General features: G+C 37.1%; 1 protein-coding gene across 34 annotated transcripts in view; it reads left to right on the top strand.

Annotated features, from left to right (window-relative positions):
* NRXN1 (neurexin 1) overlaps positions 1–14058 on the top strand; it is a 1055762-nt gene that overhangs the window by 967238 nt on the left and 74466 nt on the right. For 2 of the 34 annotated variants that reach the window (XM_074331982.1, XM_074331981.1), the window contains exon 1: positions 416–469. The exons of the other annotated variants lie outside the window; for them this stretch is intronic. In XM_074331982.1, coding sequence (XP_074188083.1) covers positions 431–469 — 39 coding nt within the window. In that variant the 5' untranslated portion in view covers positions 416–430. Of the gene's footprint in view, positions 1–415; positions 470–14058 lie in introns of those variants that run through there. 34 annotated transcript variants of the gene reach the window in all.

Raw genomic sequence — 14058 nt, 5'->3', positions numbered from 1 at the left:
TTGCCCTTGGAGATGTCATTCCCTTGAGAAGCTGAGCCTGGTAACCAAATACACTGTGTAGCAGGATCAGAGGCAAACTGGATTTTAGAATACCTCCTGCCCTGGCTGGCTGCAGCACCACAGTCTCTGCCCTCCTGAGACAAGAAGCACATAGATTGGGTCTTTGGGAGCGTTACATTATGAGCAGTTTGGTCGGAAGAAGGAGCTAGCAAGAAGTTATCATAGAGATATGCTGCTGGTCCATGACTCTAGAAGGCTGGTTGCAGATTAATATTTTTAGGTCTGCTTATTGTTTTCATCAGATCTGACTTGGATTTTTAAAATAGATATGGCTGTAATGTCAAGTCCCAAAGAAGCCCGTTGAATTCATCAGGAGTAAAGAGGAACATTCAAAAGAAATCTCTCTTTTTTAGTAGCCCGTATTTCCAAGATGGGACAGAAATTAGCTCGGCCATCCCAGCTAATCTCAGTAAGTACAGGGCACCTGAATGTAGAGATGAATAGTTAACTTCTCACTGGGAGCCTTTTTCATCTAAATATCATTTGGTATTCTCCTTTTATGATTTTGAATGATTTTTTTTCTCGGGTGTTTGTTTGGTTTTTTGGACAAAATGGATTTGGTAAATTAAAGCCTATTTTTCAAGATGGAAGTAAATAAATTGCACAATATAGTTGTCCTTAGAATGCCTGGTTCGTGTAAAGAAGGTACAAAAATACATTTAATCCCATTACAAATTAAAATAATGGTACACAAACCCAAATTATGCCTCAGATCTCCTGATGTTTTAGAAAGAATAGTGATTTGGAGGATAAAAATTTGAGCCATAATTCTAGATTGATTATAGTAGTTATGCAAATGTAATTATAATTTTCTATGCAGAAAAACATATTTAAATGGAAAGCACTCCAATGATCTTGTTCAGAAGCTACTCTGGTGAATTTTTCTACTGTAAAGAAGAATTTGGTGTATTTTAATAATTGTCAGGTGACCATTATGTTTGTGTTACTGTATTGTGTAATGTTCTTGAATTGGATATGTTTCTCTCTTTGCATGATTTTAATTACCAAAAGTAATGACAAACCTTAGTAAATATGCTAAGTGTACACAATAGCAATTTTCTCCATGCAGGCATAAAATTCTTGAAAGCGTTTTTGCTTTTCTAAAGGAACAAGTCTGTGAAGGAACTCATATGAAAGCCACTGAGGACAGCTTATATCTGCTCTGAAATTTCTTAAAATCAAGGTGGGGTGTTCCCTTTGAGAAACTAATTTCAAACAAGTCATTTGTCATGCTTTGAGGCTCTGCGTTACCATGGCTGTAGTCCTCATATGATTGCATTAGAATATTGGAGAATTTGAACTCAATCCTAGCCTGATAACGACTTTAAATAAAAAATCTGAAGACTTCTCTGTTCTTCATGAAAATTCACCTCTTTTGAGGAACTGGTTTGATGATTCCGAGATCTGTGTAAGCAAAAAAGTAGTTCAGCATGGACATAGATGTTGCAGAGGAAACGGCAGCGGGCCAGGGGTCAGAAGGCTTGTGTCACGAATTGACTGTACTCCATATGAGTTTTCCTGTTTAAAAAAAGAAGGCGTCACAATGACATCTCTGATGCCCTCCATCTTAATGATCTTTTGGGCTAATCCTGGTGATTCTTCTTGACCTCATGTCCGTAGTGGGAACCTCCTGTGCTCAGTGACTGCAGAGATTCTGTCAAGGTCACCCAAGTTCCACTCATGACAGGGGATCATCAAGAACTATGATAGTTCTGGAAATGGTGACTTCCCTGTGCTCATGAAAAGTCCGCACATGCGTTAGAACCAAGTTCAAACATATTGGGCTATTGTCATAAATGCTGTGTAAAGGTTGTAGAAATTCTCTAAGGAGACTCAGTTAAACTCTTAGTTGCTGATTGAACTTGTTGGTAGCAGTAGGATTATTCATTGAGACCATCTTGAGCTTTCTGACTCACAGTCATTTGCTAGCTTGTAGAGACATTTTATGGCATTCATTGATTATAAAGAAATTCACCTATTCACTTGGAAACTTTAAAATTGATAATATCCTTGCCCAACTATACACATACACCCTAATGACATTATGGATTCTACAGTGGAGAGTGATCTGTAGGAAGGAACTCATATGAAAGCCACTGAGGACAGGAAAAGTATTGAGTAATCTTATATTCTTTGTATAGTTAGCCGACCAGAAAGAAAACTCTAATTCTGAAGTACAGTTTCCTCTCTCATCCAATGACTGTTGCTTAGCAGATATACCATCCTATCCCAACTCACTTAAAAAAACCTCATGTTTGGCCAATGCTATTTAAAATATTGATTATCTTATTTGGCAGATGTCTATATACTTTGGAAAACAATGCACAGAGCAGGTATCTTCATGTGTAAATGATCTTTTCAATTTTCTTGTTGATGAGTGTACAAATTCAAAGCAGATAAGTGAACTCTTTCATCAGATCCTTGATAAGACTCTTAGGTTGAACATCCAAGTTTCATAAAAGCCAGAATTAGTTACTGGAAATTTAAAATGGAAAGCCCCTGTGTTTCTCTCTACTACATTTTCACTACAGTACTGCACTTATAATACCAAATGTGTGTGTTTTTTCCACACCAAGCAATTCTTCAATTCTCTGCAGACACCAACTGGATGTTCAGCAATTCAATTCAGACACTATTTACCTGGAGGTAGCATCAAATCCCACAAGTTAAAGGGCTCAGTCCCACGACTGCCCACTCAACTTCAGATGCCCCTCACAAATCCAGGTTGTCACCTGTGTTTCTGACCCACCAGCTATAAATCAGGAGTTCCCATGACCCCCTTCTTGAGCTTTACTTTTATTTCATATTTAAAGTAAATTACTCATTTTTGTTCCCTTGATAGCACAGACACTTAAAGTTGTAAGAGACCTTAAAGGTTAGTTCCATTGCCTACCTAGTATAGAAATATCCTTCTGTATTCTTCATAGGTGATCATTTAGCATCTCCCCAAAAATATTTAATCCTCAAAATAGTCTGTTCCACTATTAAACAGTCCTGATTGTTTTATCCAACAAACTTAATAAACTTTATGAGTATTTGTTGTCTACACTGCATAAGGCCCAATCCAGAAATAAATATAAATAAAATATTATTTATCCCTGAAGAGAGTTTATAATCAAGAGTAGATAGAATTTTGTATACAAATAGCAGTAAAATGGGATTAGTACATTATATTTGTGCATTTTTAGTGATACAATAAATATGGTCTATGAACAAAAATGTCCTAGATTTATGGCAGAGAGAGTTTTGTCTGTTTCTTGAAAGGTGGCCGTATCAACTGGTAGAGATGAAGGAAAGAACAACCTAGGAACTAAAGGGAGACTATCCATACACATTTTCAGTGAATGTCAAAGAACAGAGTTAGGGTGGTGTGTGGGATATGTAAAGGGATACGGGCAAACAACAAATGTTTGCAAAGGCACACGATGGGCAGATGACAGAGAACCTGTTCAGGCGGTTGAACTTGTTTTGCAGGTATTAGAGAGCCACTGATATTTTTCAAGCCAGGGAATGGAATTATTAGAGCTGTGCTTTGGGAAAATGACTCCACCAGCTGGTTGTCAAATGATCTAAGAAGGCAGAGACTGGAAGCCAAATGATTTGTGAAGAGACCATTGAGGTGATTCAAGAAAGAGGAAATGAGAAACCACACTAGGGCAATGGCAATGGGAATGTGGTGGAGGCAACGTGAACATTGCTGTATCAACAGGACGTGGCTACTGATTGAATGTGACAGCTGAGAATGGAGAGGATGTCAGAGAGAAAGGGGGCAGACGGAGGAAGCATCGTGTGCATAAGCACTCACCGAGGATACATTAGGTACAAGAACAATGCTAGTCAATGATGAGGCGAAAAGACAACTAAGGTGTGATTACAGTTTCACGCAACATATATTTGTGTTGTTATTTCAGTAGCACAGGTGCTAGTAGTAAGTAATGCTTTCAGAAAGCTCTCTGCAGTACAAAGTAGATTCCGATACAACTAACAAGTCAAAGTGTGATAAAAAATACTAGCGTTGGGCAGTAAGTTTTCCTCAGGTGAAGAATAAAGGGAAAACCATCCTCAGCAGAAGCTTTGGCACGAGCAAAGGCCTGTGGTGGTGAACACGCACAGTGTTTTAAGAACTGTAGAATTTGGTACCGGCACGTGGTAATTAGAATGCAGATGGGAGTTATTTGGAGCAGATGTTTAGCGAATGTTGGTTACGCCACAAAAGAGGTTAAACTTTAATTCTCTGCCTAATGGGAAGCTCTGGAAGAGGTTTTGTTGTTTGTTTGTTTTGTTTTTAGCAGTAATGTGAAGTTATTTGCTCTGGGTTTTGAAAGATAATACTGTCAAAAAGTGGATGTTAGATTCAATAGGATGAAATCCAAAGGCATTGGACACCAGTGAGTAGATTCTCATAATCATTCCTGTAGGCAAGACTACGAATGGCCTAAAGAAAAGCAGTGGACTGATCAAAAAGGAAAAAGATTTAGAGCCATTTCAGAGGTGAAGTGCGTTCCCATCTTCTCAAGTATTAGGAATCAAGACCTAACACTTGTAGAAAAGCCTGTCTCTTCTTTTCTGCTCCCCTCAGTATAACATATTTTTGTTCTGTCTAGCATTTGGGTGTATAAAATTATGGTTCCTTCCTGCCAATTTCCTAGTATCTTTCAACAGTACCTAGTTACGAGGATTATTTTGCCTGGCACTTGATAAGAACATGATTGATTGATTCATAATTTGTTTATTATTGTTATTCCTTGCAGCAGGAATAATAAACAAACATATTTGATAGTGACCTAAGAAAATAAGACAGTGGGTCCATGAAGCATTTATTATTCTTTGGGTTACTATGAATTATTACCTGCTGTAGGACAACAAGCTGCCCCTCTGTTTTCTAAACTGTGGTTCCTTCACGATGCCATGTCTAAAAAAATCATCCTTTCGAGCTGTGGATCTATGGAATTCAGAAAATATTTTCAGCACTTTAACAATGAAATAAGCAATAGCTTTTACCTCCCTTTGACTTTTCCGAAAAATTCTAGATTATTTTAATTTGCACTTTAACTAGATGCATAAAGTAAGAAATGAATATGAATAGTCTACCATGGTATTTGAGAGTAGAATGAACCTAACAGTCTCTGCCTAGACTATAATTCATATATTAGCTATATTATTAGCTATATTATCATTAGCTACATTCTTATTGCAAATTAGTGAGTGTTAACTCCACCTTTCTTTAGGTTGTTGATTTGAGAGGCAAAGGAAGTTGGGAAGAGAGGGTAAAGAATAGGTGGCTTTGAATAATTCTGATAATTTTTAGAGAGAAAAAAATCTAAATGAACAATGCAAGATTTAATATTAAAACCCCACTTTTACAAGCCAGAGATTTTGATATGCCAAATAGCCTAATTTGGGGATAATGAAAAGACTCAAGAAAACTTTCAACCTGTAAACAGAAAAATAATCTACCTATAAAAAAAAAAATCTTATATAAATCCACACCAGAGAATACCAAAGATTCTTCTACATTTGTTTATCTATATGACAACTTTTGCATGTATGTTCTTACGAGTTTTGAGAGACTAATAAATGTATTGCAGAATGACAAGCTTTTGGAGTACAATGAATAATCCATCATTATTAAAGGAGCATGAAACACAAATCTTTCTTCATGTCCAAGGGTTTATCTAAAATGCCTGTCTGACCCTGTCACTGCCCTTCCAGTAAGCTTTAAGCTACCTGGATTCCTTAAAATGAACTCCCACAGCCTCTCTGACCCAACTCCTGTCTATCTCTTCTCCATCTGCTATCTCCCTCCACATCCCACAAACATAAACTTTTACTCTAGCAATACTCTACTCACTCTTCATCAAATTTACCATGCCTTTTTATACCTTTGTAGATTTTTCTTATGCCTAAAAATTATATTTATTACACTGTGTTGAAATAACTTATTTCCACCTCTCTAACTAGATTTTGTCAAGAAATATTTCTAAATGAGATGGGATATCTGTTAAGTCAAGGAGAAGCAAAACATTCCATCTTTGTTCTATCTGGAATAATATAAAAGTGCATGCTCTTTGTTATGTCTAGAAGTACCTTATAGAATTGCTCATCATTTTTTGCCCATAGCTCCTCAGGGAATATTGGAAATGTTATTTGTTTCAGATGTCATCCTGCAAGATTGTTATGTTATGGTTTGTAAATTCTAAAACAAAGTTGTAAAACAAGTAATAAATTATTTTAAACAATAGACTTTAGGAAAATTAAGTTAAATGTGTGAAGCAAAAAGGCACATCAGTTTTCAAGAATGGCCTATGTGCCATTTATATTGAACATTTTACAAACTATTGTTTTGAAAAACTGCTTTGCCATTTCACGGAGGTTTACAGCAGATTTTATCAACTTTCAAATCTGAATGGATGGATATTTCAGGGACTGAGAATAAATATTACATTGACAAAATTAGACGTTAATTCCTCATACGAGCAAAATGTAATAGATATATCACAAATTTGAAAAATAAAATGGCTTTTTGAAGTAGCAAAAATTCATGTTTGGCATTTTGGGTCTGGATGCCTAACAGAAATAAGCAAATGTGCAAATTGCCTTTTGTGATTAGGTTCCAAAGTCGAAAGCAACTAGATGTATAATATTAACAAGCTATTTATCTTCCCCATGTCTCTGTGCTCTCATGAATAAATTAAAAGGGTTGGACTAGATTTAGGGTAGATGTGTGGCCTGCAGCCCACCCCTGCCACTAGTAGTGGATATTGATGGAAAACTAATCAGAGTACTCTCTTCGACCAAGCCTCAGGACCATACTCAATAATCTGAAAAGGCATCACTCTTATATAGGAGAGGCCTAAGAGAGAAAAAGTAACTTACTTCCCAGTTTTCTCATTTTATGAATCTCTTGGTCCAAACTAAATCCTAAGCAAGAAATAGTGTCCGTTACTATAAAGAGCTGAGGCTTTTTAAATGTTTGCCTAGAATCCTTTGAGTTTTCCAGACTATTTTGTACTATCACTGCCTTTTATTATATTTGACCCTTGTACTTTTTCCTCAGAAGTTTATTTTAACTTATTATTCATCTTTTGCCCCAGACCAACCCGTTGAGGTCAGTGGAGCACAGAATGGAGCTTGCTCATCTGTGTCATCTTTAGTCAGACAACCGACCATCAGCCAAAGCCAAATGGTACACGAATTCCTTGAGTCCTACTCTGTTTCTCTAGAATGGCCGACAGAGGAACAGACAGATGAGGGAAAGAGGGTGGAAAGGAGTCAGAAAGCAAGTAATCTGCAGGATAGTCAGCAGAACCTACTAAACTTTGATATTAAAAACAAATATTTCAATCTCCTCTTCCCGTTCTCTAAAAGGCTTTTTAGTTCATACCATTTTGCTAACATTTCTGAACTGGAATCTGAAGCTGGAAAAACAAGCATCACTAACATCCTAATACTCTTGCTATTCATGAAGGCCAAAAGCTTTTAAAAAAAAAAAAGAAAAAGAAAAGAAAACTGAGAGGGAAATTACAGACCAGAGTTAGGTCTTTCTGTCCTTAGTGTTCTCATCTTTTACAGGGATAGACTTTACAGTGGGTTTGGCCAGGCCAAGTCTATACAGCCTGGAAATAACACAGGACCCACATTGTTTAGTACAAAGATCAGAAAAGTGATGCCAGGGCACTGGAAAAGGAAACTTTCCCTCATCTTCCCATTCTTTTATCTGAATTTCTCATGGAGGTATGTATATTGCTTTTCTATTGCTATGTAATAAATTATGACAACCTTACAGGCTTAAAACAACGCATAGTTATTATCTCATGGTTTCTGTGGATCAGGAGCCTAGGCATGGTTTTAACTGCTCAGGCTCTTAGGAGAATTCAATCCGTGTTGGCTTGGCTGCATTCCTTTCTGCATCTTAACATCCTCTTCAAATTTTAGATGGTTATTGGCAGAATTCAGTTGCTTGTGTTTGTAGGACAAAGACCCTAGAGGCCATCAGCAGTTCTCTGCCATGTGACCCTCTCCATCAGCAAGTCACATCGTAGAGGCTTGATTCTTCAGGGCCAACAGGAGTCTCTCACTCCAGTTCCTAAGACTGAGTCTTTATTATATAACCTAATCAAGAGTGCGGCACATTTGCCATTTTCCATTAGCCCGAAGCCAGTCACAAGTCCATTCTACACTCAAGGGAAGGGGATTACTAAAAGTCCTGGCCACCAGGAAGCAGAAATTGTTGGAGGCCACCTCTAAGGTTTATCTGCAACAGTATGCGTGGAGTATAAAAGAAAAAAAGGTGATATGTTAACGCTTAAATAGAATATAGTATGTGCCAATATCGTAGTTTCACCTACTAACTTATTTAATTTTCACAACAATCCAATACGTATATGTTACTATTATTATCCTCACTTTATAGATAAGGAAACGGAGGTAGAATTCAAGTAATTTGTCCAAAGCACACAGCTGGTCAGAGGTAGAACAGGCACATGAATGCAGAAAATCTGGCTGCAGAGTCCATCTTAGTCACACATTATACATCCCTCTGTGATAATAGCTCACTCTTTTCATTTAAGTCTCTGGCGATTACACAGTTTTAGTATGTGTCCAATTCATCCCCTTTAATTTTCAGACAAGGTGAAAGAGACCATAAAATTTATGCTTGAATATGATTGCCTGCCATGAAAGTGGTAATAAACACTATTTATTGAGTGGCCATTTTGCTAAACAATCCATAAATATTATTTCACTTATCCTATAACCTCTCTATGAGGTAGATATTACCACCCACGTTTTGTGATGAGGACACTGAAATTCGAGATACTAAATTGTTTGGCCATGTTTTCTTGGTCTGGGGCTCAAACCCAGTTCCCTTTGATTCAAATGCCTGGGTTTATAATGACTGTGGTCTGTGATTCGTAAGGCACTACCAGGCTAGTACATCTTCTCTCATTCTTTTTCAGGAAAATGTGCTGACTTGTTGCATTTGTTTTGTTGTGGGAAGAAAACAACAGTTTTATGACTTTTGTCTTATCTGAAATCGAGGTTCTGTTGTCTGACTTTCCCAATTGAGCAGACCTCGAATGACCAAGAAAGCAAATGTAGGAACTTCATTTTGTAGCTTTCTGCAGTACATTCCACCAGAACTCATCTGTAGCTCCAGAGTGTCTTGCTCGCCAGTTTGATGCTTAGATTTCTGAGCTGATTTCCACTCATTTTCACAATGAACAATCTGTAGGGTCAGGAAAGGCAGATTTTTACCCCCTTACTGTGCATTTCATCACATTGATATCATGTGATTGGGAGAAATACCTGTAGACTCTGTGGAACATCATCTAGAGTTATTTTCATCTTATTCTCTATTATTTAGGAATATATTGGTACAGTGTATCTTCCTATAAATCTCTCTAAATTATGTTGACTGTCCTATTGTATGCCTCACCTTTTCCTTCTGAATTTCTGTTATTGATCCCTTTCAGAATTCATGGAGGTAAACACTGATTTAATTAAAGGTATGGGATAAGTTCCAGATTGGTATGCTAGATTAAGTTAGTAAAATGGATATTAAATCATATTAACTCAAAAGCTAGCATGATGTCTGCTTTCATTGATGCTATTGCTTAGATATTTGAATCATTTCTAGTTAGGTAATTTCCATTTCTTTTCATTACACTGATGTTTAATAGAATATGGGATTTTGTTTTATTCTTTCGGAACTAGATCATAAATCCTGTCTACCCTTGGAAAGAAGCACAATGTAGATTCTAATGAGCTGCCAAATTGATTTTTGTGTTTGTCATGCTCAAGCCTTGATTGGTTCTCTAGCTTGAAATCTTAGTGGGCATTTTCTGTGTACACTGGTTTCTCGTATCAGGCTGGAAGTAGTTTATCACTATGGAGAGACTTTACAGCTAGGCTCAGGAAAGCTGTGGGTTAGCAATTACTCAGGACAAGGTCAGTACTATCATAACATGATATAAGAACACTCAGAAGGTCTCTATTGAAATCTGCCTCTTGCTTTATAATTAAAAGGCCAAAAGTAGTCTTTAATGGTTTCATTCTATTACATGTAGAGTTTCATGTCTATTAAAACATTCAAACCCCTGATAGGGTCGGGGTAGAAAATAGCACTTGAGGCAATCATGTGCATTTTAGTATAAATTAATCCAGACTCTTCAGAGAAGGTTTTGGAAGTTAAAGAATATGAAGATGACATATGTTCTGATTTGTGCCTGTGTGTGTGTGTATGTGTGTGTGTGTGTGTGTGTGTGTGTGCACATGTGTGTTCTATTAAGTGTGCATGTGGGGGAGGTAAACTAAGAAGGGGATAAGTATAGCACAAAGAGGCAGGAACTCTGAGAACAAAATTTATTCACTGTTTACTAGAACTGGACATAAATATATTTAATTATAATATGGCTTCACTTCCTGACTACTTATCTGAGTATAGGAAGTATTTATGTAGTATAGATAATAGAAGATAGATACTACTTATCTAGTATAGGAAGTATCACTTTCTGATTCATTTCCTGATAATTTGTCACCCAATAAAGAATGTGAAACTATATGGAAAGGACCTCATAGTTCTTAATTTTTTGATCTCTACATTTATCCAAAAAACACTTTTGAGCAAGGTATAATTTTAAGGAATACACAGATATGTAAAACTTGGTTTCTTTTCTGATTTAGTACTTGACTTATATCTAAATAACAACAATTTATAAAGATATAACTTCCATAAGGAAGGCAGAAATTAAGTTTTATGTTAGTGTACAGAAGTGAGATATGGTTTGTGTGGTGAGGTCAGGGGATGGGCATAATGAGAAATAAAGTTATTTTGGAGATAAATGTAGTCTATATTGTACATTTTTAAACCTTGTTTATAGGAGAGTAGTCTTTAATCCCTCCCTCAGAACTAGTTTACCTTTAGTTTTGAGACAATTCTCAAAACACATGATTATCTTGCTACTCAGTAGTGTGTCCTAAGAACCAATAGCATAGGAATGTTGGTTCCTATTCCAGAACCACTGAATCAGGACCTGCATTTTAAGGAGATCCCAGAAGGAACTGTAGCACATTAATGTTTGAAAAGCATTGGTCTAATACCCCAGTGCAAGGTAATTTCCCTGAGCTTTGGCACATTGGGGACATCTTGCTTGATTGGTTAGATGTTGGTGGAAGCAGGCTGGCCGACTACAATGAGAGTAGTAAGAAAAGGCAGCATCATGCCAGGGAGAAAGGCCGGAGAAAATTTATGACCAGCTGACTCATCGTTTCAAAAAATATAGCAAAAAGGCAGCTAGGCCACTCCATGTGTAGACGAGAAGCACAGTAAACTGCAACAGACCCTAAGGGTTTCCCTGTGTCAGAGTGCCATAGAATAATTGCCTTTCATAATAATAAAATCCATGTCATTATTTTTTTTTTAAAAAGTTTCAATTGCATTCAGTGTCCTTTGATTAATAAGGCAAGGAAGTGAATAATGTGATTCAGAATGGTTTTCAGAAAGATGTGGTTTGTTTTACTTTTTAATTACTTGAAGAGGTATGTGTCAATTCACATGTGTGCTGGGTATCAGAAACTGATGTTGCAAAAAATGGTTTTTGGAAAAAGTTTGATATTTTCAAGAAAAGGCAACCAAGTACATGTTATAGGAAATGATATATTTTAGAGACAATTCATTCCACATATTTTCCAACTTAAAATAATGTGCCTGTACATGTAAGAATTCCATGTGGTGGAGGTCTTCCTTCCTGTTACAGAGCTTCAGGGGTCATTGATCAGTTCATAGCTGATTAAACTTGGGAGGTACCGTTTCTAGAATGCCAGGTGAAAGGAGTTCCCTGGAATGTTGGGCCCTGGCTTAGGGAAGGACACACCATCATCTGTTCAGATTTTAGGGCAGCTGAAGGTTTGAATCCTGCCCTGCCTTCACTTCTTCGTTTGACCTGTGTGGTTTGCACTTTGGAGACTGCAGTGTCCTATTGCCCCTGAAATTTCTGCTTGATGACTAAACACCATGGCATTTCTCTTTATAGAGGTCATCCCACTCTGCTGACTGGGCTGCCTTTTTGCAAAAACAATGCAGCAATAAAATCCCTGAAGTGGTGGTAATCTGGGCCAACCCAGGACTGCTCTAAGCCTCCGTTACCTGTGTTCCCTTCTTATGTGAGTTCTCCCCTGTAGGCCAATCACCATCTTCCTCAGGTTCCCAGGCACACAGTGTCCTCAGGCTCTCCCCTGTCTACAGAGTCTACAGAGTTGAACCCTAGGAGTGGACTGTAAGAAAGGGGTAGGCCATGTATACTTCGGGGAGACTTGGAAATTATATGCCCTTGGAGGATAAAACTGTAATTTAGGGAAATTCTCTATAATTATGTGGTGCTTTGAAGAAGAACACAACTTTACGTTGAAAGGAGATAGTAAGCGTCTCAAAGGCAAGGATAGTTTTAGGTGAAGAACCCTGCCTTGCACTACTCGGTACTCAGAAATATTTGTGTAGTTGGAGGATTAATGTCCTGTGGAAGATATTTCAGAAGCCAAGGAAGTTATGGGTGAGGACTTTTCTTTAGAAGATCTTTTTCTTCACCCCTAAATTCCTTCGATAGTAGGTTGCCTTACGTAATAGTTTGCTTATGGATAATCACAAGCTACTTTAAATGTTGACGTTTTCCCTAACTTACTATAAAATCACTTCTTCCAGCAACCTATGTCAAAATATCCTGATTAAGTAAATAATCCCGTCTCATGAATACATACCACTTAAATTTTCCCAGGGGCCAATAGCCCCACTTCAATGAGTCTATTTTATGAGCAATAATAATACATTTTAGTAATTGCTTCTCACAAGTTATACACCTTTATCTCTAAGTAGGAGGTAATAATTTGCATCCATCATGTTGACCCACTGATATTTCAATATATAGTGTTCACAAAAGAATTCAGCATGTTGCTCTCAATTTTTTTCTCCATGTGAATTTTCTTTATTTTGTTAATAGCATGTTTATCCTCTTGATAACTCAGAGGAGATAGACAGGTAAATATATTTTAAAAAAATACAGTACAATATAAGTGTTGTAATCAAAGAAAGAGTAAAAGTCGTGGGACCACCAAGAAGGGTTAGACAAACCATTATGGATGCTATAACAGAGTACATATTCAAAGTATTCCACTTTGTATTAGTTTCCCATTGCTATTGTGACAAACTACTACAAACATAGTGGCTTAAAACCACATGTATTATCATACAGTTATGGAGGTCAGAAGTCTAAAATTTGTTGGCAAGGCTGAATTTCTTTTGGACACTCGAGTAGGTAATCTGTTCCCTTGCCTTTTGGGTTTCTAGAAGCTGCTTGAATTCCTTGGCTCATGCACCTTCCTTGTATCACTGACCACTGCTTCCCTCATCACATCTGCTCTGACTCTCCTGTTTCTCTCTTTCACTTATAAGAATGCTTGTGATCACATTAAGTCCATCTGAATAATACAGGATAATCTCCTCAACTCAATACTTTTAACTTAGTCACATCTGCAAAGTGTGTTTTGACACATAAGGTAACATATTTACGAATTCCAGTGATTAGGGTGTGGACATTTTCAGCTGGCCATTATTTAGTTTACCACATACTGTAAATCCCCAATCTGTCTTTCCAGTTACTGTCTTCCCTTCAGTTCAGGTGAACAGAATGATTTATTGGTCTACCATGCTTTCTTTCTTCATGACTTTGCTCATGCTGTCTCTTTCAAGAGAAATAACCTTCCACCTTCTGTACATATCCAAAGATTCCCCATGTTTCCAAGCAAAGTCAATCGTATCTACTTTTAGAACTGATCCCTAATTCTTCCTTGTGAAAAGTTGTATCTCCCACTTCTGAATACATATACTAATCTCTACTTTCCATGACTCTTACACACGAATAATTTTAGTATAAGGTAGAAAATAACGTGTCTTCTGCTCATTTACATTGTGAGTTCCTGAAGGACATATTATGCATCTAATTTATG

This window comes from Rhinolophus sinicus, linkage group LG05 (genome assembly GCF_036562045.2).
Source record: "Rhinolophus sinicus isolate RSC01 linkage group LG05, ASM3656204v1, whole genome shotgun sequence".
NCBI lineage: Eukaryota > Metazoa > Chordata > Mammalia > Chiroptera > Rhinolophidae > Rhinolophus > Rhinolophus sinicus.
The sequence above is the reverse complement of the archived record's forward strand: the minus strand, read 5'-3'. Positions and strand labels throughout refer to the sequence as shown.